Source organism: Aplysia californica, unplaced genomic scaffold (assembly GCF_000002075.1).
Source record: "Aplysia californica isolate F4 #8 unplaced genomic scaffold, AplCal3.0 scaffold00911, whole genome shotgun sequence".
In the NCBI taxonomy this organism is placed as follows: domain Eukaryota; kingdom Metazoa; phylum Mollusca; class Gastropoda; order Aplysiida; family Aplysiidae; genus Aplysia; species Aplysia californica.
Genome location: NW_004798181.1, coordinates 245,333 through 267,009, shown reverse-complemented (window position 1 = coordinate 267,009; position 21,677 = coordinate 245,333). Strand labels below are relative to the sequence as shown.

General features: G+C 41.3%; 1 protein-coding gene and 1 long non-coding RNA gene across 3 annotated transcripts in view; both read left to right on the top strand.

Annotated features, from left to right (window-relative positions):
* Positions 1 to 737: 737 nt before the first annotated feature.
* Positions 738 to 21,677, top strand: part of LOC101845203 (protein SON) — a gene marked incomplete at its 3' end in the record, with an annotated part of 26,950 nt that continues 6,010 nt past the window's right edge. Inside the window, 11 exon segments of the mRNA XM_005110580.3 lie at positions 738 to 859; positions 3,806 to 4,760; positions 7,017 to 7,548; positions 8,658 to 8,729; positions 9,200 to 9,364; positions 10,314 to 10,405; positions 13,768 to 13,925; positions 14,974 to 15,156; positions 17,779 to 17,847; positions 19,711 to 19,821; positions 20,411 to 20,530. Coding sequence (XP_005110637.2) covers positions 3,857 to 4,760; positions 7,017 to 7,548; positions 8,658 to 8,729; positions 9,200 to 9,364; positions 10,314 to 10,405; positions 13,768 to 13,925; positions 14,974 to 15,156; positions 17,779 to 17,847; positions 19,711 to 19,821; positions 20,411 to 20,530 — 2,406 coding nt within the window.
* LOC118478759 overlaps positions 20,867 to 21,677 on the top strand; it is a 1,993-nt gene continuing 1,182 nt past the window's right edge. Inside the window, exon 1 of one of the 2 annotated variants that reach the window (XR_004859268.1) lies at positions 20,867 to 21,456. This is a non-coding gene — a long non-coding RNA (uncharacterized LOC118478759). The remainder of the gene's footprint in view (positions 21,457 to 21,677) is intronic. The other variant, XR_004859269.1, reaches the window with a different exon arrangement.

The following is a 21,677-nucleotide window of genomic DNA, read 5'->3' as shown; positions in this document are numbered from 1 at the left end:
TAAACAACTACTGTCCCTTGAAAAATTGTTTCTTATTCGATTGGACAAACCTCCACGCCTGAGCTGGCAAGCGGAATGGACGTTAACGGGATCATCGGATTCGGATATGTACCCTTTTGAGCGTCGTAAACAACCACTGTTGCTTCCGGTTCGTCCTTTCTACAATTCATGTTATTTTTTTCACATTCAAACGTTTTATTATTATTATTATTATTATTATTATTATTATTATTATTATTATTTTTATTTTTATTATTTTTATTTTTATTATATTATTATTATTATTATTAATATTATTTTTGTTATTATTATTAGATCTATTATTTTTATAATCATTATTATTTTTTTTTTTTATTATTGTTATTATTAGTAGTATTTTTATAGGTTTGCCCATAAATAGATCTATGTCTATACACTTTATCAAAATGAACCAAATTGTAATGTATCAAATAGACTGTGAAAGAAGAAGAAGAAGAAGAAGAAGAAGAAGAAGAAGAAGAAATATTGTTAACAACAAATACTCTTCTTTGTAGAATAACAAATTGTGGACAGACAGATAAATAACTACCAATTGTACATAGGCCTATTCTATAGGGGCCAAGGCCTAGATCAAGGCCTACCACCTTATTGCTATCAGATCAGGCCTATGTGCATGGATATTATAAGATTCGTGATGAGCGATTCACCTCTGCGCCGAAGATAATGGGCTCTCATTCGATGAAGTCGCAAAGAGATCAACATCAGTCATTAGTCAACAATAATAAAGATGGTGGACAAGACAGGCAGGCAATCGGCCGTATCGTGATCGTGTTTGGAAAATTTATTTTGAAAGTAAAAGGACCGAAGTTAATTATGTAGGGTAAGATCTTAAGCTGACCTCCTACCCATTCTCTCTGTTCCAGCATTTGGGTCTCTCAGAACTGTGCAGAAATACAGTGGAACTCGGATTCAACGAGGTCGCCGGGCCAGACCTAAGGCTAAAATCTCGTTGAATCCGAGTGTTCGTTTTATAGCAAACATGAGGTTTTGTGTAGATAATTACAGGCACTGAGCAAGTAATGTGCAAAGAGACGTCACAAGTAGTGCCTGAAATGCCTGCATTTTATAAGCTGTGTAAAGAAAAAGACCGATTCGTTCAAATGCACGCCTGTGTCATCTTGATTGTTTACCAAAAAGTTGTGTTGCTGTACTTAGTGTACATGCCATTAAAAGTAGAAATTATAGTAACGAAGTGACTATTTCTCCGAACGTTCGGAGAAATAGTGCCGATCTTTATTTCTCCGAAGAAAGTGGCTATTCTCACCCGCCCGGAAGTCCTCGCAAGATCAACTCCTCCCGTCTTCTCTCTCTCTCTGTCTCTTTCTGAATACTGTCTATCAGTGTGGACGATCAAATTGACCAAAACAAAGTTAAAAAATGATGTTTAAACACAGTAAATTAATTTGGTTGTCTACAAAGATGCTACGGCTATTTAACTTTTCGAATCGAGCCGAACTACGCGGGTCGCCATTTTGTTTTGACCGGAAATTCTGGCGCTACTCCTCTCTCTCTTTCTCTCTCTCTCTCCACTGCCCACAGACAAAATTGTACGCTTTTAGTAGGCTACAATTGTAATGGAACGTTTGTTCACGGCACAGAATTCTACAATTTTTCTGTTATCGCAGTGTAGAATTCTGTGGTTTAGGTTAGGGTGAACGCAAAATTTGTTGGCCTAGATCTCTAGGCTATAACGGTGAATGCGCACCGGGTGAGAATAGCCACAAGACTCGCCTGCACTATTCTCACTCCGGATGAGAATAGAGGTGGCCTTCTCCGAACGGTTTCCGGCTTCCGCTCTGGTCGTGATTGTTTGCCTATTTGCGAGAGTTCGGCGCCAACTTTCATTCCGCCATTCTGCGAGGTCTGGGAAGGAGCAAATCAAAGGTGGTATCTGTTCTCAGCTTCTCCTCCGGCCTTGTGCCCACTGGTTTAGCGAGGCGGATACTGCCTGAGGCACCCGAGGGACGAAGAAATCTGACCCTCTTTTCTATCGAGTGGACGGTTATCGTCCATTAAAAAAAAAAACGGAGCAAATTTTTGGGTTTAGATCTATTTCAATTTTCAAGAGCTAGATCTAGTCTAGAGATTTTTAAATGAGTGTAAAAACGTGAAAAACAAAAAGAAAGGTTTCACAACAGAATGAAATCAAAATTAGAACAGCCCATAAACAACAACAACAATTAACAAATAAGGTCGTGTGTCCACCTGTCCGAAGAAGATTGGCTGTTTTAACCCTAAATGTGCGTAATTTTTAAAAAAAAGTACAGGATATTACATGCAAATTATGGAATCACACACATTAAGGGGCCTGCCAGTGTCAGAACATGTAATTGGTTTTGGTGGAACGCTCTAACATAGCACATTTAAATCTATACAGGTATATATATATATTTAGAGTCTAATGAAGGTAGGAACATCAAATTAAATGACGTTACACTATACAACCACCCCCCCCCCCCCCTTTTCCCCAACAAAAAAAAATTAATAGAAAAACAACACATCAGAACAATAACAAGAAAAAAAAATACACACCACAACAAAATATAACACCACAAAGAGGGGAAAATAAACGAAAAATAAAAGAGGAACAGCAATACAAATCGTATGTAACTGTAAAGTATTCAACAAATCAAAGTGGTGACAACAAGTGGGAAAGAGACGAAGTGAAGCTAGGTGAACTTTCTTTCAAAAGTAAAGAGGTTCAGTTTCTTTTTTTTTTTTTTTTTTTGGACTTTTTCGGGGACCAAAAAATCGAGCCACGATTGATTGGTCGCGGCCTCGACAAATGCAGATGCTAGCTCTATGTGTGTCGTTATCAATAACCCTCCATAGATCTAGATCTAGACAGCACACGAGTGAACGCAACACATTAAGTTTAAGAGCAGCACCCTTCATAGGCAACACGTCATATCTGTAGCGAAAAACTGTTTGGAACTGTAGCATTTCTTTATATAAATACGGACATTTTTTGGACCGATTGAACCATATTGTATACAAACAATATTTGGTAGGCCCATAATATAATTACAGATTTTATTTTTATTATCCGAAATATGCGGGAAAGGGTGTGATTTCAGAGTGTTCGGAGAAATAGTGCCGGCCTTTTAGTAATGTGATATCATCACTTCCTGGGATACCCACATGGAACGACGTGTTTTCGGTAACATTTCAGATTTCCTAGATCTAATCTAGATCAAGTATGGAAGAGACATACATGATTGTCAGTATCAGTAAGCCAAGTATGGAAGAGACATACATGAATGTCTGTATCCGTAAGCCAAGTATGGAAGAGACATACATGAATGTCTGTATCAGTAAGCCAAGTATGGAAGAGACATACATGAATGTCTGTATCAGTAAGCCAAGTATGGAAGAGACATACATGAATGTCTGTATCAGTAAGCCAAGTATGGAAGAGACATACGAATGTCTGTATCAGTAAGCCAAGTATGGAAGAGACATACATGAATGTCTGTAAGCCAAGTATGGAAGAGACATATATATGAGTGGGAGCTTGTCAAAACTGTGGGAAGAATTCTCAATATCTCCCAATTTTTGTTTCTGGAGTTGGCTTGTGTTTTTACTTTGTTTAGGCTAATTCTGATTCATATATACGTCTTCCAACACGTCTTCCAACCTTTCAGAACGTTTAAAATCTTCATTAGTATGAAATCAGAAAACAAAAGTGATTGAAATTCTAATGGTTGCTGTTTATGTCAGGCACCACAGATTCATGTTAGTAAAATTTTTCTCTCTATTCATACAGGTGATGGACATTATATGATTAGAAAAGGAAGCTAAAGAGCCGGTGATCACAATGTCTGAGCCAAACTTGTCGTCCATACCACTGCCTTCTGGAGATGATGCCCCACAAAAATCTCTTTCATCAGCGAAAAAGAGTGCTAAAGAAATGCTGAAGGAAGCCTTGAAAGATCATACTGGTGTCCAAAGAAAAGACTCGATTCAGACTATGCGGAAAACGTCAGCTGTTGAGGCTGCCCGACAAGAGACTACGTCTTCTCAAAATATTGTAGACAAGCTGTTTAACGATTTCATCACTCGGAAAATGAGCCCTGCGTCCGTCTGTTCCAGCAGCAGCATTGCTGTGGAGAGAGGAAAAGATTCTGTAAACGTCGGTAGCATGACTTCTGTTGATGAAATCAGTCAACTTCTTGACTTGGAAATCAAGTCCATTCAGTCAAACTCGGGCTCAGCGAATGTGGCAAGCAGAAAGCTTGAAGAAAAACAAGATAATCCTGAAACATCTGCCTCAGCCAAGACGATTGCTCATGAAGTAAATCAGAGTAGTAAAATTCCTAACCCCAAATCTTCACAGAGTTCTGGGGATCAAGTTAATAGTCAAAAGCTCGTATCAGTAAATGATGTAAGGTCAGGGTCAGATAATCCTAAAGGAAGCTCAAGCTCCAATAGTACAGGGGAGACTTCCGACGCTGTTGTTGCTCCGCAAACTGTTCTCCCGTCCTGTCACGTCGAGGAAAAGAAGGAGAAAACGCAGCCAGTGTCAGAGTCCAAGAGACTAGAAACTCCAACAGCAGACCAGGGGGATAAGTCCTGTGGGAAGTCGCTGTCTATGCTTCCCTTACCGTTGGCCAAGAAAGCCGCTAAGCCAAAGCTGCTGGACCTCAAGTTGAGCCAGCAGAGTCTCTCTCTCCTAAAGGAAAAGGAAACAGCAAGCAGTGAAAGCAAACAATGGGAGGAAGGTTTGTTTCTCTTTCTTTCTCTCTTTCTAAAATCTCCAGTTTTTTTCATTGAGAATTGTGAGTTGTCACAAAGGTATTGAGCCTTTTGCAAGCCCTGCTTACTTTACGTTGTTGTTGTTACTGCTACCACTGATTGACGTTGTTGTTGTTACTGCTACCACTGATTGACGTTGTTGTTGTTACTGCTACCACTGATTGACGTTGTTGTTGTTACTGCTACCACTGATTGACGTTGTTGTTGTTACTGCTACCACTGATTGACGTTGTTGTTGTTACTGCTACCACTGATTGACGTTGTTGTTGTTGTTGTTACTGCTACCACTGATTGACGTTGTTGTTGTTACTGCTACCACTGATTGACGTTGTTGTTGTTACTGCTACCACTGATTGACGTTGTTGTTGTTACTGCTACCACTGATTGACGTTGTTGTTGTTGTTACTGCTACCACTGATTTACGTTGTTGTTGTTACTGCTACCACTGATTTACGTTGTTGTTGTTGTTGTTACTGCTACCACTGATTTACGTTGTTGTTGTTGTTACTGCTACCACTGATTGACGTTGTTGTTGTTGTTGTTACTGCTACCACTGATTGACGTTGTTGTTGTTACTGCTACCACTGATTGACGTTGTTGTTGTTGTTACTGCTACCACTGATTTACGTTGTTGTTGTTACTGCTACCACTGATTTACGTTGTTGTTGTTGTTGTTACTGCTACCCCTGATTTACGTTGTTGTTGTTGTTACTGCTACCACTGATTTACGTTGTTGTTGTTACTGCTACCACTGATTGACGTTGTTGTTGTTACTGCTACCAGTGATTGACGTTGTTGTTGTTGTTACTGCTACCAGTGATTGACGTTGTTGTTGTTGTTACTGCTACCACTGATTTACGTTGTTGTTGTTGTTGTTACTGCTACCCCTGATTTACGTTGTTGTTGTTGTTACTGCTACCACTGATTTACGTTGTTGTTGTTACTGCTACCACTGATCTACGTTGTTGTTGTTACTGCTACCACTGATTGACGTTGTTGTTGTTACTGCTACCAGTGATTGACGTTGTTGTTGTTGTTACTGCTACCACTGATTGACGTTGTTGTTGTTGTTACTGCTACCACTGATTGACGTTGTTGTTGTTGTTGTTACTGCTACCAGTGAATTTGCTGAAACAGTCTGGGGTGGAGTTGTGTTCTTTTGTGTCCCTGTTGAGCCTTATATATAATTTTATAAAACTTGCTTGATAAAAGAGAAACTTTTGCAATGCAAGTTTTCTACTCCTTGCCAGGTTTAAGTTGACTGTGTGTCAGAGGTTGGTCTTATTGGTAAGGGGGAACTATGTTGACTGTGTCAGAGGTTGGTCTCATTGGTAAGGGGGAACTATGTTGACTGTGTCAGAGGTTGGTCTTATTGGTAAGGGGGAACTATGTTGACTGTGTCAGAGGTTGGTCTTATTGGTAAGGGGGAACTATGTTGACTGTGTCAGAGGTTGGTCTTATTGGTAAGGGGGAACTATGTTGACTGTGTCAGAGGTTGGTCTCATTGGTAAGGGGGAACTATGTTGACTGTGTCAGAGGTTGGTCTCATTGGTAAGGGGAGACTATGTTGACTGTGTCAGAGGTTGGTCTCATTGGTAAGGGGGGACTATGGCGTGAAGTTCTTCATTGCTGAACCTTCTGTCAATTTCGTTTGTCTTAATTAGCTGTCTTTCTATTCCATTGTACAGTAGTCTTTGCCTGAGACTAAGTTCCCATCGCTTATGATCCCGGTTCGCTTAAGACCCCATGAAAATAGAACTTTTATTACACAGGTAACCTGTAAGATCCCACTGTGAAGGACTACATTCGGATAAGATCTCGCATTTCAGGTTATAATATACAGGACAAAACCCCAGGCAGGCACAGCAGAACCCCCAAGCAGTGAAAATTTGTGATCATTGATCAGCCAGGGTGCTCTTGTGATCAAGAGGTACGGTGTTCACTTCTTATTCAATAAGTCCGGGGTTCGAAACCTGACAGGGACGGAAAGTTTTCTTCTCGAAAAGATCCCACATTTCCTTTGCTCCCAAATAGCGGGATCTTAAGTGGAGAAAACTGTAATGAATGACCCTTATTGTTTACCTAGATGCTTAATAAAAAAGTTGTCGTTTTTAAGGTATTATGGGCTCAGAATTGTTTCAAAAACATATCCTGGTGCTCTGATATTAAAAGAAAAACAAATATGAAAAACTGGTGAACGTTTTTTTTTTCTTTGAGCTCAGGTGAAGTTGTATCATCCAACAGCGAGGACTCCGACAGAAACGACACCAACTCAGACGGTGACGGCGAGCTCCCGTCTGACGCCGGCTCCGTCAACTCAAGTACGGAAGAAAAGAAAGCACATTCGTCCAAGCATAAAAAGAAGCATAAACACAAGAAGAAGAAGAAGAAAAAGTCTACGAAAAGCAAAGAAAGAAGCAGAGGAGAAAGGAGATTGGACAAAAGTAGAGATTCTGCGGAAAAGTCGAGCCGGCTGTCAAGTAGTGAAGTGACCGGCACTGTTTTCAGTGATTCTTTATCTGACAAGGAATCTAAAGATACACGAGAAAGTGGAGAGAGAAAGAGAAAAAGGAAGAGCAGCTCAGAGGTGGGCAAGGAGGGCAACAAAAGTGACAGTTGTAGAAGCCACGAAGACAGGCAAAAGGAGACGACGCCCCAGAAACAGCGCACTGATGGGAAGCGTACTCTTTCCAGGGATGAGTTTGAGGATGAGAAGAAAAAAGAGAAAAAAAGACGAAAAAAGTCAAGATCAAGGTAAGTTGTTTAAAAATAGATTTTTATGACATGCAGTGAGGAAAGTGTTTAGATATGTAGGTATATCAGGTTTGTCATGAAGTCTTTTTGGTGGTGTCTTCTTGATACAGTTTGTGGAGTTTTGCACCCACCTTCTCTGTAAGGAAGACCAAAGAAATACTGGGAAAAGATGACACCCCCTTAGCCAGAACATTTATGGCTTCTGTGTGGCTCCCGTGAAGTGGGGTAGTTTCCCCTTTTCTTAGTGGGACCTCATGACTCTGCCCTGTGGCCACCTCATGACTCTGTGGCCACCTTATGACTCTGTGGCCACCTCATGACTCTGCCCTGTGGCCACCTCATGACTCTGTGGCCACCTCATGACTCTGCCCTGTGGCCACCTCATGACTCTGTGGCCACCTCATGACTCTGCCCTGTGGCCACCTCATGACTCTGTGGCCACCTCATGACTCTGCCTTGTGGCCACCTCCTGACTCTGCCCTGTGGCCACCTCATGACTCTGTGGCCACCTCATGACTCTGTGGCCACCTCATGACTCTGTGGCCACCTCCTGACTCTGTGGCCACCTCATGACTCTGCCCTGTGGCCACCTCCTGACTCTGTGGCCACCTCATGACTCTGTCCTGTGGCCACCTCATGACTCTGTGGCCACCTCATGACTCTGCCCTGTGGCCACCTCATGACTCTGCAGCCACCTCATGACTCTGTGGCCACCTCATGACTCTGCCCTGTGGCCACCTCATGACTCTGTGGCCACCTCATGACTCTGTGGCCACCTCATGACTCTGTGGCCACCTCATGACTCTGTGGCCGCCTCATGACTCTGCCCTGTGGCCACCTCATGACTCTGTGGCCACCTCCTGACTCTGTGGCCACCTCATGACTCTGTGACCGCCTCATGACTCTGCCCTGTGGCCACCTCCTGACTCTGTGGCCACCTCCTGACTCTGTGGCCACCACATGACTCTGTGGCCACCACATGACTCTGTGGCCACCTCATGACTCTGCCTTGTGGCCACCTCATGACCCTGTGGCCACCTCATGACTCTGTGGCCACCTCATGACTCTGTAACATTTTGTAAGCTTGGTTTTCACTTGTCTTTGCTCAGGTCGAGATCACCAAAGCGATCGAAGCACAGCTCATCACGTTCAAAGTCTTCGTCCAAAACAAGTGGAACACGGTTTGTTTCATTTTCTTTCTATTTTGCTGAATTAAATCAGTTTTGAAACTGTTGAGTTTGAAGTTTTGAGTACGCTGACGCTTGTAATGTGGAAAAGATCAAGATTGCTGGATTGACGGTGGTGTGATGACTACATGTACCGTTGATGCTTCACTATTTCATCGCTGTATTTCCTCAAAAATCAAAGCTGTTGGATGTATCCTTGTCTTTTTACCAACTAATTTTTGTTGGTTTTTTTTTGGGGTAAAGAGATGTTTATTTCAAATTTTGTGTTCTGTGTATTTGAACAAATTTATAAAATGTTTTGAGTGTAAATACAAAGTTAAGAGTTTAATAAAACAAATGTTTATGCTTGTGTGTTCCTCATTTTGAATGTGGATTTTATATTTTTTATGGTAAAGTAAACACATACATTTAGATATTTGTATGAAATATGTACAACAAACAAGAATTTGTTGGTATGCGTACAGGAATGACGACTATGACCAATGGGACGCGTACAAATACAAGGAGGACTCTCGCAAGTGGAAAACTGGTCACAGCGACAGAACCAAGGACGGTCAGCGAGGTAGAGAGGACAGGGACCGGGACCTGAGGGTGCGCATTGACAAGGCCAAACTCAGGAAAATTGCAATGTGAGTCTGGCTTTTATATACGCATTTATATACAATTTCGGGTGAAAAGTTAAAAAGACCCATTTTTTAAAAGAAATACGAGATTATTGTGTTGTCTCATCTGTTGCTATTCAAGCGTCTTATAGTAACTCTGACAAGGAAGAAGGGAAATATCAAAATTTTCCTAAAAAGAATGATAATAATTATAGATACCATTTCTGTATCTGTAGCACTCTACCCCGTACAAGGAAGGATTGAGTGCTCTACATCAATGACATGATTACGGAAAATACAGCCTCACTCACACAAGGAAACACAATATGCACAAGAAACCCCAGTTCAACCCCTTCAGGAAGAACTTTCTCCTCCATACAAGTTTACGACTAATCATAGAAACTTATTGTTGGATTCATTTTTCTATTGAAGCCGGAATAAGATGATAGAAACTTACTATTGGATTCATTTTTCTATTGAAGCCGGAATAAGAGCTTTTAACATTTTAGACGCAGGATCTTTCCTCTTTTTCTTCAATACTAATCTTGCGATGTTATTTTGGGCCACTTTCCTCGTCTTCATTCTCTCACGTGAAATACCAGACTTCAAAATTGCAGTGGCCAAGATTTGACGAAACAAGAGAGACAGAGCGCATGCATGCAATATCCCTCGAAATGTGGTGCCTTTCCCTATTGATTCCTCTAGAATCTACGTACATCGGCTACTTCAAAAGACAAGATTTACTTGGTTGTTCATGTCGGAATCTAAATACAGTGCAGCCTCTCTATAACGACCTTCGATATAACGACATCCTCTATATATAGCCACATGGTGCCCTGGTGGCAATTTTTTTCCTTATATATCATTCGTAATATTTGGTTTCCTCTCTATAACAACTTTTTTTGCTGGTTCAGACGATCTCGTTATAGAGAGGCTGCTCTGTACATACCAATAAAAATGTTTATTTTTTTCCCAGAGCAAATGCCCTTCAGAATATGAAAACTGGACATGGTCCTGAAATTAGCATTTCGACTCGGGCAGGTGGAAAATCAGTAGAGGAACTCACTGGTAAGTCTCTGTCTTTAGAGGAACTCACTGGTAAGTCTCTGTCTTTAGAGGAACTCACTGGTAAGTCTCTGTCTTTAGAGGAACTCACTGGTAAGTCTCTGTCTTTAGAGGAACTCACTGGTAAGTCTCTGTCTTTAGAGGAACTCACTGGTAAGTCTCTGTCTTTAGAGGAACTCACTGGTAAGTCTCTGTCTTTAGAGGAACTCACTGGTAAGTCTCTGTCTTTAGTTACCACAAGCCCCCGCCTCTGCGCAGTTGAAAGTGTGTAGGAAGCTCGAAATTTGGTCATTTTTAATCAACCATAACTCTTCTCCTTTGACACCAATCTTCACCCTGTTTCGAACTAAGTCAGTTCAACTATTGTTTTTAGCCTAAATCAAACTATTGAGGACGGCACGGAACGAGATATTGTATAGTAAGCTATCTAAAAAGGTCACCAAAATGCACGGGAATGCGTTTTTCGCGTCATTTTTCATGGCGGCCGCGGCGACAAAAATTTAGGATGCTTCATAAAAAGCCTTCGCGCTGCGCAGATATAACTGCTATCGTCATGAAACAAAATGTGCAAGAACGAGCTTTGAATAAGCTTTCACCCGGTACCAAGCGCTTGTTGCTAAAGTTAGTTGTTGACCCAGAAATATCGGGAGTTTTGGAACCTATTTTTAGAATGGAAATCTCCAAGTCTGACCTTTGATTGGTCAAAAGAACCCTGGACCACTCAAAAGTAGAACATGTCAAGGGAATCGTGTTAAAAAATGACTACGATTGGTCTTGCAGCTGTTTAGCGCCGCTTGTTTTTGTAAACGCACATGCTGGTCCCATCTCTGGCGACGCGCTTGATTCAGCAATGGCGAAGAATTATTTACGTGCACCTATTTTCGATTACGCTCTATTCACGTACATAAGTGCATATTAAGGGCTGCATTGTGCTTCCAATCATGGATAGGGATATTCAGGAGATTTGCGGTAAGTTGATTTTGTTAATTAGATTGTCATAGTGTTACATAGTTCTTCATAAAGTCATCAACCTTTGCCTGACCTAGATCTAGCTAGGGCTTGAAGCCGAGATTGCAAACATGCGAATGGGTGGTATCATTCAGAGCGTCCTGTAATTAATTCAGTACCCAGTATTGTTGTAAATCTGGTTTGGATAGAAAGATAAGAAGCTTAAATTTCTTGAAAATATGGTGAAATCTAAATCAATTTGTTTTTAGTCATCAAAAATTTGTGATATTTTCTGGTCATGTGACCATTTCATTCTATCGATGATTCCGTAATGGTGACCTCTTTTTAAAGATCATAACAAGCTTGATGAACTCCTCTGTGAAGGGGGTGCAGCTGGCATTTGTTCATTGATGAGTGAATATATTCTCTTGAATATCGCGAATATCTGACAAAGTCTTTGATAACTAATTCATTTAATTGTTTTCTTTTAGCCAATATATCTATTTAGACTCATGAAACAAGTACCGGCACCAATAGAATTATTTTTTAGTACAACTTTTAGAGGCTGGTTTACTGCTGAAAATGGACTCTCCTACGCGAGAGCTTCATTCATAATAATTCGTGATTATCAAATAAGTTGGTACCTTTAGAATTGCTAGATCTATTCCTGAATAGACCCAATTTTTTAAGATTAATGAGCCATGGGGAATTTGAACTTTGTTGCAGATCTAACTTGTGTCTTCTCCACCCTCTCCCCAATTGTCCTGGCCTTGATTTGAAAATGGGCTCTGCCCGTGCGGGAGCTTTTCTGCACAATTTTATATTTTTGGGAAAAAATCATCGTTTTGAAACGAAAATGGGCTCTGCCTGAGCGGGAGCTTCTGCCCAATCTTATATTTTTGAAAAAAAATTGTTTGGAGATTCCAATTTTTAAAATAATTAGAATTGAGGAGTTTTTGTGTGTGTTTGTGTATCTGATCTGTCATTGTTGAATATTTACTTTATTAATGCCTCATTTTATCTCAGATTTGATTGCAGAAATGGATTCCTGACCCAAAAACACATAGGAGTAGAGCTTTGGGGCGTCTTTCTTGTTGTTCTATAGAAGTTATAGATGATTTTGTTGAAATAATGCTGAATAATTTCTTATTTTTTCTCTTATCTAACCTCATATCATTGTAATGCTTCATGTTATCACAGAAATGATAACAGAAATGGATTCCTGGTCCAATAGTACATTGGCATGGAAAGTTTCTAACATTTACCATGATTTTTGGTGATTTTATTGTGGAAAGCGTTCAGGCCATGTGTACCGTTTTGTGATTTTCTGTTTATAGCGCAAAATTGGCAGATTTCTCATTTTTGTGGTTCCATAACTGATTAAATTGAAGTGCCAGAACTCAGAAAAAAATTGGGCTATGAATTTGCATTACTGTGAATATTGTAAGTTTCATTTCTTTTCAGCAATAACTTTCCATTTTATTGATGTCTGAAATCTGTCTTTTTAGCATTTTTGAATTAACATTATGCATCTAGGAGTAATTTTTTTTCAATTTTAAGTCTCTGCATTGGCTTTATTTAAACTCTGATTGTCCTCATCTTGGTATTTTGCATAGTTTATACTGGCACCTGTTGAAACAAATGATAGTACCCACTTTATGTACCTGAATAAACAAATTGTTTTTTGTGGACTGATTTCCCAGAAACAACAGACTTTATGTACTTTATTCTCTTGATTTATTTGGACACAATTTTGATGCTTTATTCTCTTGATTTATTTTGACACAATTTTGATGTTATTTTTTTTCTTCTGTGAATCACTTGTAAAACAGCCAGCCATGACCTTTGAGTCACTGTAAGCCATTTCAGAATTGCTTAAGATCCCACAGCTTACAATCCTGGTTCACTTTCGCCGATCTCAGAACACAGAATTTTTACTACACAAAAGTCACCCCTAAGATCCCACTCTGAAGGACTACCTTTGACTAAATCACGCATTTCTGATGGTAAAACCTGGGTGGGTGCGAGGGATCAAACAAGTAGTTGGATCTCTGTTGTAAATCTCGATGAGAAAGTACACTATTTGCCCCAGACGAGATCTCACCAAGCGGTGAACTCATCAACACGTTTGGTTTCCCCCAACTTCACAAGAATGTTATCCTGAAATTTCTGTGCGACCCTACTGTAAGAAGGTGCATATTGGAATTTTTTCCTTCTGGGATTATGAAAATGTCTTCTCAAATTGTTTCAACAGTCTGGCTTCCTCATCGGTAATGGTGCCCTTTTACTTTGTATATGTAGCTACATGGCGATTCTTCATTTGTAGTTTTAAAAAGTTTTTTTGATTTGTTTTTCTTGACCCAAAAGCTCTGTCACATTCATGTTTACAGAGCTTAAAGAATTGTGTGTCCTTTCAGATTTTTGCAAGAAAATTTCTGAGAAAGAGAAAAACAAGAACGACAGTGATATCAGTGAGAGTGATGAGGAAGAGGCGGAGGAGAACGAAGACGATTCTCTCATCCATCATCCATTTAAACTGAAAGACAATTCCTCCAACATAGTGCTCAATATTCGGGTATGTATTAATTTTGTCGACTGCTTTGTGCGTGTTCCCGAGTTACTTTAGCGGACCGTCAGGAGGTAAAATGTGGGTCTTAAATAGACAAGCTTGGACCACCACCCGTGCTGTTTGGTTTGAAGCCTTATAAAAGATGGCAGTAGGGGTGTGCTTTTTCTTTCCTCATCCTTACTATCGTCATTTTCCTCTACTTCTTTTGTATGTTTGTCACGCTCTTGTGAAGTGCCTTGATAGTCGAAGCAGACTTTGTGCTGTTGAAGCTAGAGAGGTGAGCTGAGTAAGTCTGATTCCCTGTAAGGACTTCTCTGTTGACATCCACCCCTTGGCGCTCATACGACCTTATGCACCTCTGTTACAGTGGGTGGTTGGCGGGTGCTCTTGTGGGGTTTGCTCCTTCTTTCCTATCAATCATGTATCATCCTTATCTCTCCTCCTTCTTTTTTGTATTTGTTACTCCCTTGTAACATCTTTAATCTTCAGCACTTATGTGATCGTATTGTGTTGCAAGTGCTGTAAAACTTATGAAAAGGAAAAAACCCTCCGTTGCCCTGTTTGGTGTGTTCACCATAGACTGTCACCACTGTTGCCCTGTTTGGTGTGTTCACCATAGACCGTCACCACTGTTGCCCTGTTTGGTGTGTTCACCATAGACTGTCACCACTGTTGCCCTGTTTGGTGTGTTCACCATAGACTGTCACCACTGTTGTCCTGTTTGGTGTGTTCACCATAGACTGTCACCACTGTTGCCCTGTTTGGTGTGGTTCCCCATAGACTGTCACCACTGTTGCCCTGATTGGTGTGTTCACTATAGACTGTCACCACTGTTGTCCTGTTTGGTGTGTTCACCATAGACCGTCACCACTGTTGTCCTGTTTGGTGTGTTCACCATAGACCGTCACCACTGTTGTCCTGTTTGGTGTGTTCACCATAGACCGTCACCACTGTTGTCCTGTTTGGTGTGTTCACCATAGACCATCACCACTGTTGTCCTGTTTGGTGTGTTCACCATTGACCGTCACCACTGTTGTCCTGTTTGCCGTCACAGAATGCCCGACAGTTGCCCGTGCTGACCCCCTCGGAGAAACAAGCTCAGCAGGCGGCGCTGCGTCTGACCTTCCCCGTGTCCAGCGGCTCCCACCACCGAGCCACCGAGTCCGAGTGGGTGCCGGTCCAGCCCAAGGCTGCCCCCAGCGAGACTGTGGCCCCTGCCACCCCTTCCAAGAACACGGTCAGTTTTTTGTTTTTTGTTTTGTTTGGTTGTGTGACGTGCAGGAAGGCTTGGAACATGTTCTGGCTCTCAGTGGACATATGTGAGCTGTGCTGACAACATGAGTTACTGCTCTAATTTTTGCCAAATGGTAATTGATTCTTCAACTTTATAGGTGAACTTTGTACAATTTGTAAGTATGGAAGAACAATAGACACAGTAGACTTTAACAAATGCACTGCTTCCACTCTTCCATATTTTTACGGAAATCCGTACTTTCTGCCAGTTCCGTACTTGTTCCTCCATCTTTATCAACTCCCTCCGTAAAAATCTGCAACTGCGTAGGACTGCCGAAATTCCGTAGCAAAAGATCCGTACTCGCCTTCGTATTGTCTAGTACTAGTATAAGTTACGGATATTTACGGTAATTCTCTCGGCAATAAGTTAATGTTATAGAAACCTGCCAGATTGCGCATTTCCTGCTATCGGCCATTATTCCGCTGTGCCCCATGCATTCATTGCAGGCTTGTCGGCACTACATTTTTTACCTGTGGATTGATCAAAATCTGGCGAACTTTTTGTGCCAACTTCCTCCTTTCTGTCATTCCCTCATTCCGTCTGTCTATCTTGGGATTGTTGCCGGGGCTGGAAAATCTGCGCGTTGATCGAGTAAATTGACTTGTGATCTTAGACAGAAAATTACTGTCAGAAAGAAACTTTTTTACAAATTTGTCTAGATCTAGAGAAATGATCAATATGAAGATTCTAAGGCACGGGAACACGATAAGGGCCGTGATGAAAGAAATTTATGCTAAAACCAGCCTAAAACTACTAAAATCAAAAACAATTCGAAGTGGTGTTCCGAGGTTGTGACATGCGACATTCAGGCGTGAAATTGTAGGAAAATTAGGGTATACGCCGGGTAACTGTATTGTGGAGGTACATATCTATTCAGGTTTGCCTTCTGTCAAAGTATCAATGGTGCGATGACTAATTAATTGAATTATAGTAGTTGCCTGCTTCTAAACATTGCCATCAATGGAAACATTTTATATTGTGTAGATCTTGGTGAAGAAATCAAACAAGACAAAATGTTGGGGAAAAAATAAATGTTATGGTTTGCAGGCAGTCTCTTCAAACAGGCTCCCAAATGCCATTTTCAACCCTCTAAAAGCACTACATTTCAATTTCTTCGGGGGCTTCGCCTGCGGGGGGCCCCCAGACCCCGGCACAATTTTCCTTTCTTTTCTGCTTCAGCTGGTGGAAGCACTGAAAATGACATCAATTGAGAATCTATAAATCTAACCCCAGTGTTGATTTTCGGACAATATTTCTTGGATTGGGAGAAGTTACTCATTTTGTCAGCACACCTCACATACAGAAGGCAAACGAGGCAGGGGTAGACTGAGAGTAAAGTATTGGAAAGTCTGAACAGATGGGAGGCAGGGGTAGACTGAGAGTAAAGTATTGGAAAGTCTGAACAGATGGGAGGCAGGGGTAGACTGAGAGTAAAGTATTGGAAAGTCTGAACAGATGGGAGGCAGGGGTAGACTGAGAGTAAAGTATTGGAAAGTTTGAACAGATGGGAGGCAGGGGTAGACTGAGAGTAAAGTGATGGGAGGCAGAGGTAGACTGAGAGTAAAGTGATGGGAGGCAGGGGTAGACTGAGAGTAAAGTGATGGGAGACAGGGGTAGACTGAGAGTAAAGTGATGGGAGGCAGGGGTAGACTGAGAGTAAAGTGATGGGAGACAGGGGTAGACTGAGAGTAAAGTGATGGGAGGCAGGGGTAGACTGAGAGTAAAGTGATGGGAGGCAGGGGTAGACAGAGTAAAGTATTGGAAAGTCTGAACAGATGGAGGCTGGGAACTGCCGGGATAATGTGGGAGTTTTGAAAACATCTGATCGGAGAAATGAAGGGAGAACCATGATCGCCGATGTCTTTTTCAAATCTGAAACTTTATGAGGATAATGAGACTTATACACATGTACTTTAAGCGTATGCTCATAGTGTGTACATACAGACATATAATGACAAATAATAATAATAATTATAATAATAATAAAGATCTCTTCCATAGCACCCCCTTTCTAGAGGCTCAAGGTGCTTCACAATATGATAAGATTCAAGTGAAAGTTTCGTGCCTACTGGCCCATTCAATGTACAACCATTTTTTCGAATGGGCTTTCAGTGAACTTTACCCACACATATCATTAAAAATATCTTCTCTTCGCGAAACAAATTATGTCAACTAATGAATAAAGCCTTTAGCCGTCTTTTGGTACAAGTTTCGAAGTATGGGTACAATTTTAAAAAGAACAAAACAGTATTTCCTATGTCTTGAGACAATTTGGCTGTCTAGGCATTGTACATCACAAGCTCAACAGCTAAGTTCATCATTTATTGGATTGATGCTTGCAATTTTTTCCCTCAAATTACGTGGAAATAAGAACACAAAAAAACCCAACCATTTTGATCTCAGAGTTCTAATCTGTTGTTCTCGGAGTTCTAATGTGTTGTTCTCAGAGTTCTAATGTGTTATTCTCAGAGTTCTAATGTGTTATTCTCAGAGTTCTAATGTGTTGTTCTCAGAGTTCTAATGTGTTGTTCTCAGAGTTCTAATGTGTTATTCTCTTCATTCTAGGCCACAGTGGACAAGCCTGTCGTGGAACCTCCAAAGTCCGAGCCCAGCATTTTTCCAACTGCAGAATCGGTATGATAGAAGACTGAGTGTTTAGTTTTAGTAGCAGAATCGGTATGATAGAACGGTATTTTAGAAGACTGAGTGTTTAGTTTTAGTCAGGGAAGGGACGGCCTTCCGATGAACTATGGCCTATAATTATGGTTGATGGAAAGTACTTGTACTTGTAGATAGAAAATGCAGTCTTGAAGGATAAGATAATTAGCAACAAGCTCTTTGTCTGTTTAGAAATACTGGGGGGAAAAAAAGGGGGGGGGGTTCTTTTTCTTTATTTTTGAAACATCAAGTGGTATTTATTGATTTTTAACTCCTATTTGTCAGAATTCATTCGATGGATTTTCCTGAACAGCCAAACTTAAATCTGCACTGTCATTTAGAATTTCTGTAAGGAAATGGGCTCCACACACATGTGTAGATCTAGACCCACGTCATTCACTAAAACAATAACCATGGTAGATCTAGACCCACGTTATTCACTAAAACAATAACCATGGTAGATCTAGACCCACGTCATTCACTAAAACAATAACCATGGTAGATCTAGACCCACGTTATTCACTAAAACAATAACCATGGTAGATCTAGACCCACGTCATTCACTAAAACAATAACCATGGTAGATCTAGACCCACGTCATTCACTAAAACAATAACCATGGTAGATCTAGACCCACGTCATTCACTAAAACAATAACCATGGTAGATCTAGACCCACGTCATTCACTAAAACAATAACCATGGTAGATCTAGACCCACGTCATTCACTAAAACAATAACCATGGTAGATCTAGACCTACGTCATTCACTAAAACAATAACCATGGTAGATCTAGACCCACGTCATTCACTAAAACAATAACCATGGTAGATCTAGACCCACGTCATTCACTAAAACAATAACCATGGACAGCATGGGCCAAGTGGACAGTGAGATGGACAGCATGGGCCAAGTGGACAGTGAGATGGACAGCGAGATGGACAGCATGGGCCAAGTGGACAGTGAGATGGACAGCGAGATGGACAGCATGGGCCAAGTAGACAGTGAGATGGACAGCATGGGCCAAGTGGACAGTGAGATGGACAGCATGGGCTAAGTAGATAGTGAGATGGACAGCATGGGCCAAGTAGATAGTGAGATGGACAGCACGGGCCAAGTGGACAGTGAGATGGACAGCACGGGCCAAGTGGATAGTGAGATTGAATGCAGGAAAAGTTTGTGTATTGTTGAGGAATTTGATGAAGTCTTGATTTAGAACGTGACTCTGATTCTAGATCCAAAACTATTAGCGACACAACGTGCGGACATTGAAAATATGAAATGGTGTAGAGTAATGCTTTTATCAACACCTTTAGCTTGTTGAAGAGGTGGGACCCCCGAAGTTTACATCCATCTCCAGAAGGACCAAGCCAGATAGAAAATTCGTGGAAATAGCCTTTTCCAAGGACACAACATCGGTCGGAGCTGAGGATGGAACCCTGGACCCCCAAGCTCATGATTACCGGTCCGGTAGCCTAATCACTAGACTACCGATGCTGCTTTAAAAACAAATACTCCTTCAAGTGTCAAATTCTCGTGAAGAAAGGAAATGTCTGTTTTTAACTTGACCTATATTGTAAACAGATGAGAAGGAGTGGACAGGATTGTGTAGGAAATTAGTGGTGGTGAAAATGTGAAAACGACACGCTCTGCGCCATTCTGTTGGAAGGAGAGAAAGGGGAAGGAGACGGAGCATGTCGTTACGACAGATGATGTAAGGTTTTCAAGCATCTGTAACAGAATTAGAAAGTTTACAATTGATTTTTTTTTAACCCAAACAGCAGCATGTTTTGAAGATGCATGACTCGCCTGAATCGTTCCTTGATTTTTCACATTCCAGAAAATCGACATTGGCTCCATTATATCGGAGAGACTTCAAGCTGTGAGGAAGTTACAGGAAAATCCTTTTGATGTCCAGGCCCTGTCCAAGATGCATCAGGTCCAGGAACAGGTAAATATGTTGGTCACTTTTGCTTCCTGTCTGTTCCCCCCTCGCTTCCTGTCTCTTCCCCCCTCGCTTCCTGTCTGTTCCCCCCTCGCTTCCTGTCTCTTCCCCCCTCGCTTCCTTCTTACCATCTCGTGCCTTCTGTTCTTTGTTTCTAGTCATGTGTACCGGATGACCCGAGCCATGGATAGCAAGACAAGATACATCTTTATGGTCCAGATCCTGGCTCATTGGTTTGGTGTTTCACCACGTACACACACACATACACACCCTCACACACACACACTCACACACGCACAGTATGCTTGCACTCACAGACAGACTTACAGTCGCATGCATGATATAAATGAACAGTAATAGAAACAATGATACTATTAAGCTAGATATTTCCTCAGTATTCTGACTGTAACTCAATGGGATTCTGATGCATGCTCTAAGGTCATATGGATACTTGTCACCAGATGATTAAGATGGAAGAATTGTCATGGATGATGGCAAGAATGACCTTCTGTATCTTTTTGTGTTACAGATGAGAAGTCTAGTTCTACTCTGTGCTGAGTCTTGTTTTTCCAGAGATTTTCTGTGTCTCCCACAGGCCAACAAGTGGGCATCCTCCCAACACCTGCCGGGCCAGTTCCTGGGCAGCACGGGGGCACAGGTGCTCTCCCAGGAGCAGTTGCTTGGAGACAGACGGCACCAGGCCTGGGCCAAGAAGGTAAGAATAATCATCATCATAATAATAATAATAAATATCTTTTATGCTGCGCCTTCCCATTGTCTCAAAAATGCTCAATGCACATTACATCAGAAAGACATCACATCTTTCAAATGCTCAATGCGCATTACATCAGAAAGACATCACATCTTTCAAATGCTCAATGCGCATTACATCAGAAAGACATCACATCTTTCAAATGCTCAATGCGCATTACATCAGAAAGACATCACATCTTTCAAATGCTCAATGCGCGTTACATCAGAAAGACATCACATCTTTCAAATGCTCAATGCGCATTACATCAGAAAGACATCACATCTTTCAAATGCTCAATGCGCATTACATCAGAAAGACATCACATCTTTCAAATGCTCAATGCGCATTACATCAGAAAGACATCACATCTTTCAAATGAATTGCCATTGTAGGTAAAACACACAGTATTAGTGCTGTAGTGGAGGGAACGGTTTCTCTTTTCCAACCCTGAACTTGTGACTCCTAGTCTGCTGCTGCTGTAGTGGGAACCCTGGCTTGATGAATTGTTTACCAGTTTTTGCCTGGGAACTGTTTAGACGGGGCGGGGGGTGGGGGGTGGTATCATTGCCCCATTCACTTGGCCATGAATTGGTGAAAGAAAAGATAAAAGATTTTACCCGGTGGCACTTTTTGCTGCCTCAACATGAGCCATCTTTGCCTGATAGAGGTGACGTGTACCATCAGAGGACAGGTGTGTTGTGTTGTGTTGTGTTGTGTTGTGTTGTGTTGTCTGATAGAGGTAATGTGTACCATCAGAGGACACGTGTGTTGTGTCGTGTTGTGCTGTGTGTTGTGTTGTGTTGTCTGATAGAGGTAATGTGTACCATCAGAGGACACGTGTGTTGTGTCGTGTTGTGCTGTGTGTTGTGTTGTGTTGTCTGACAGAGGTAATGTGTACCATCAGAAGAGTAGTTTGTTTAATCCTTGCAGATTTTTACAATGCTCAATTTTGAGCAGTTGAGCATCTGCAGGTTTAGATTGTGATTTTAAAAAAAGTTTTGATCTGTGTCTTTTCCTCTTCAGACAAGGGTGCTTCTTTTTGCAATTGCATTATGACTTCCCCATCGGAGAAGGAGATGCAACTCTTGACCCCCTCCTCTGAAATGTT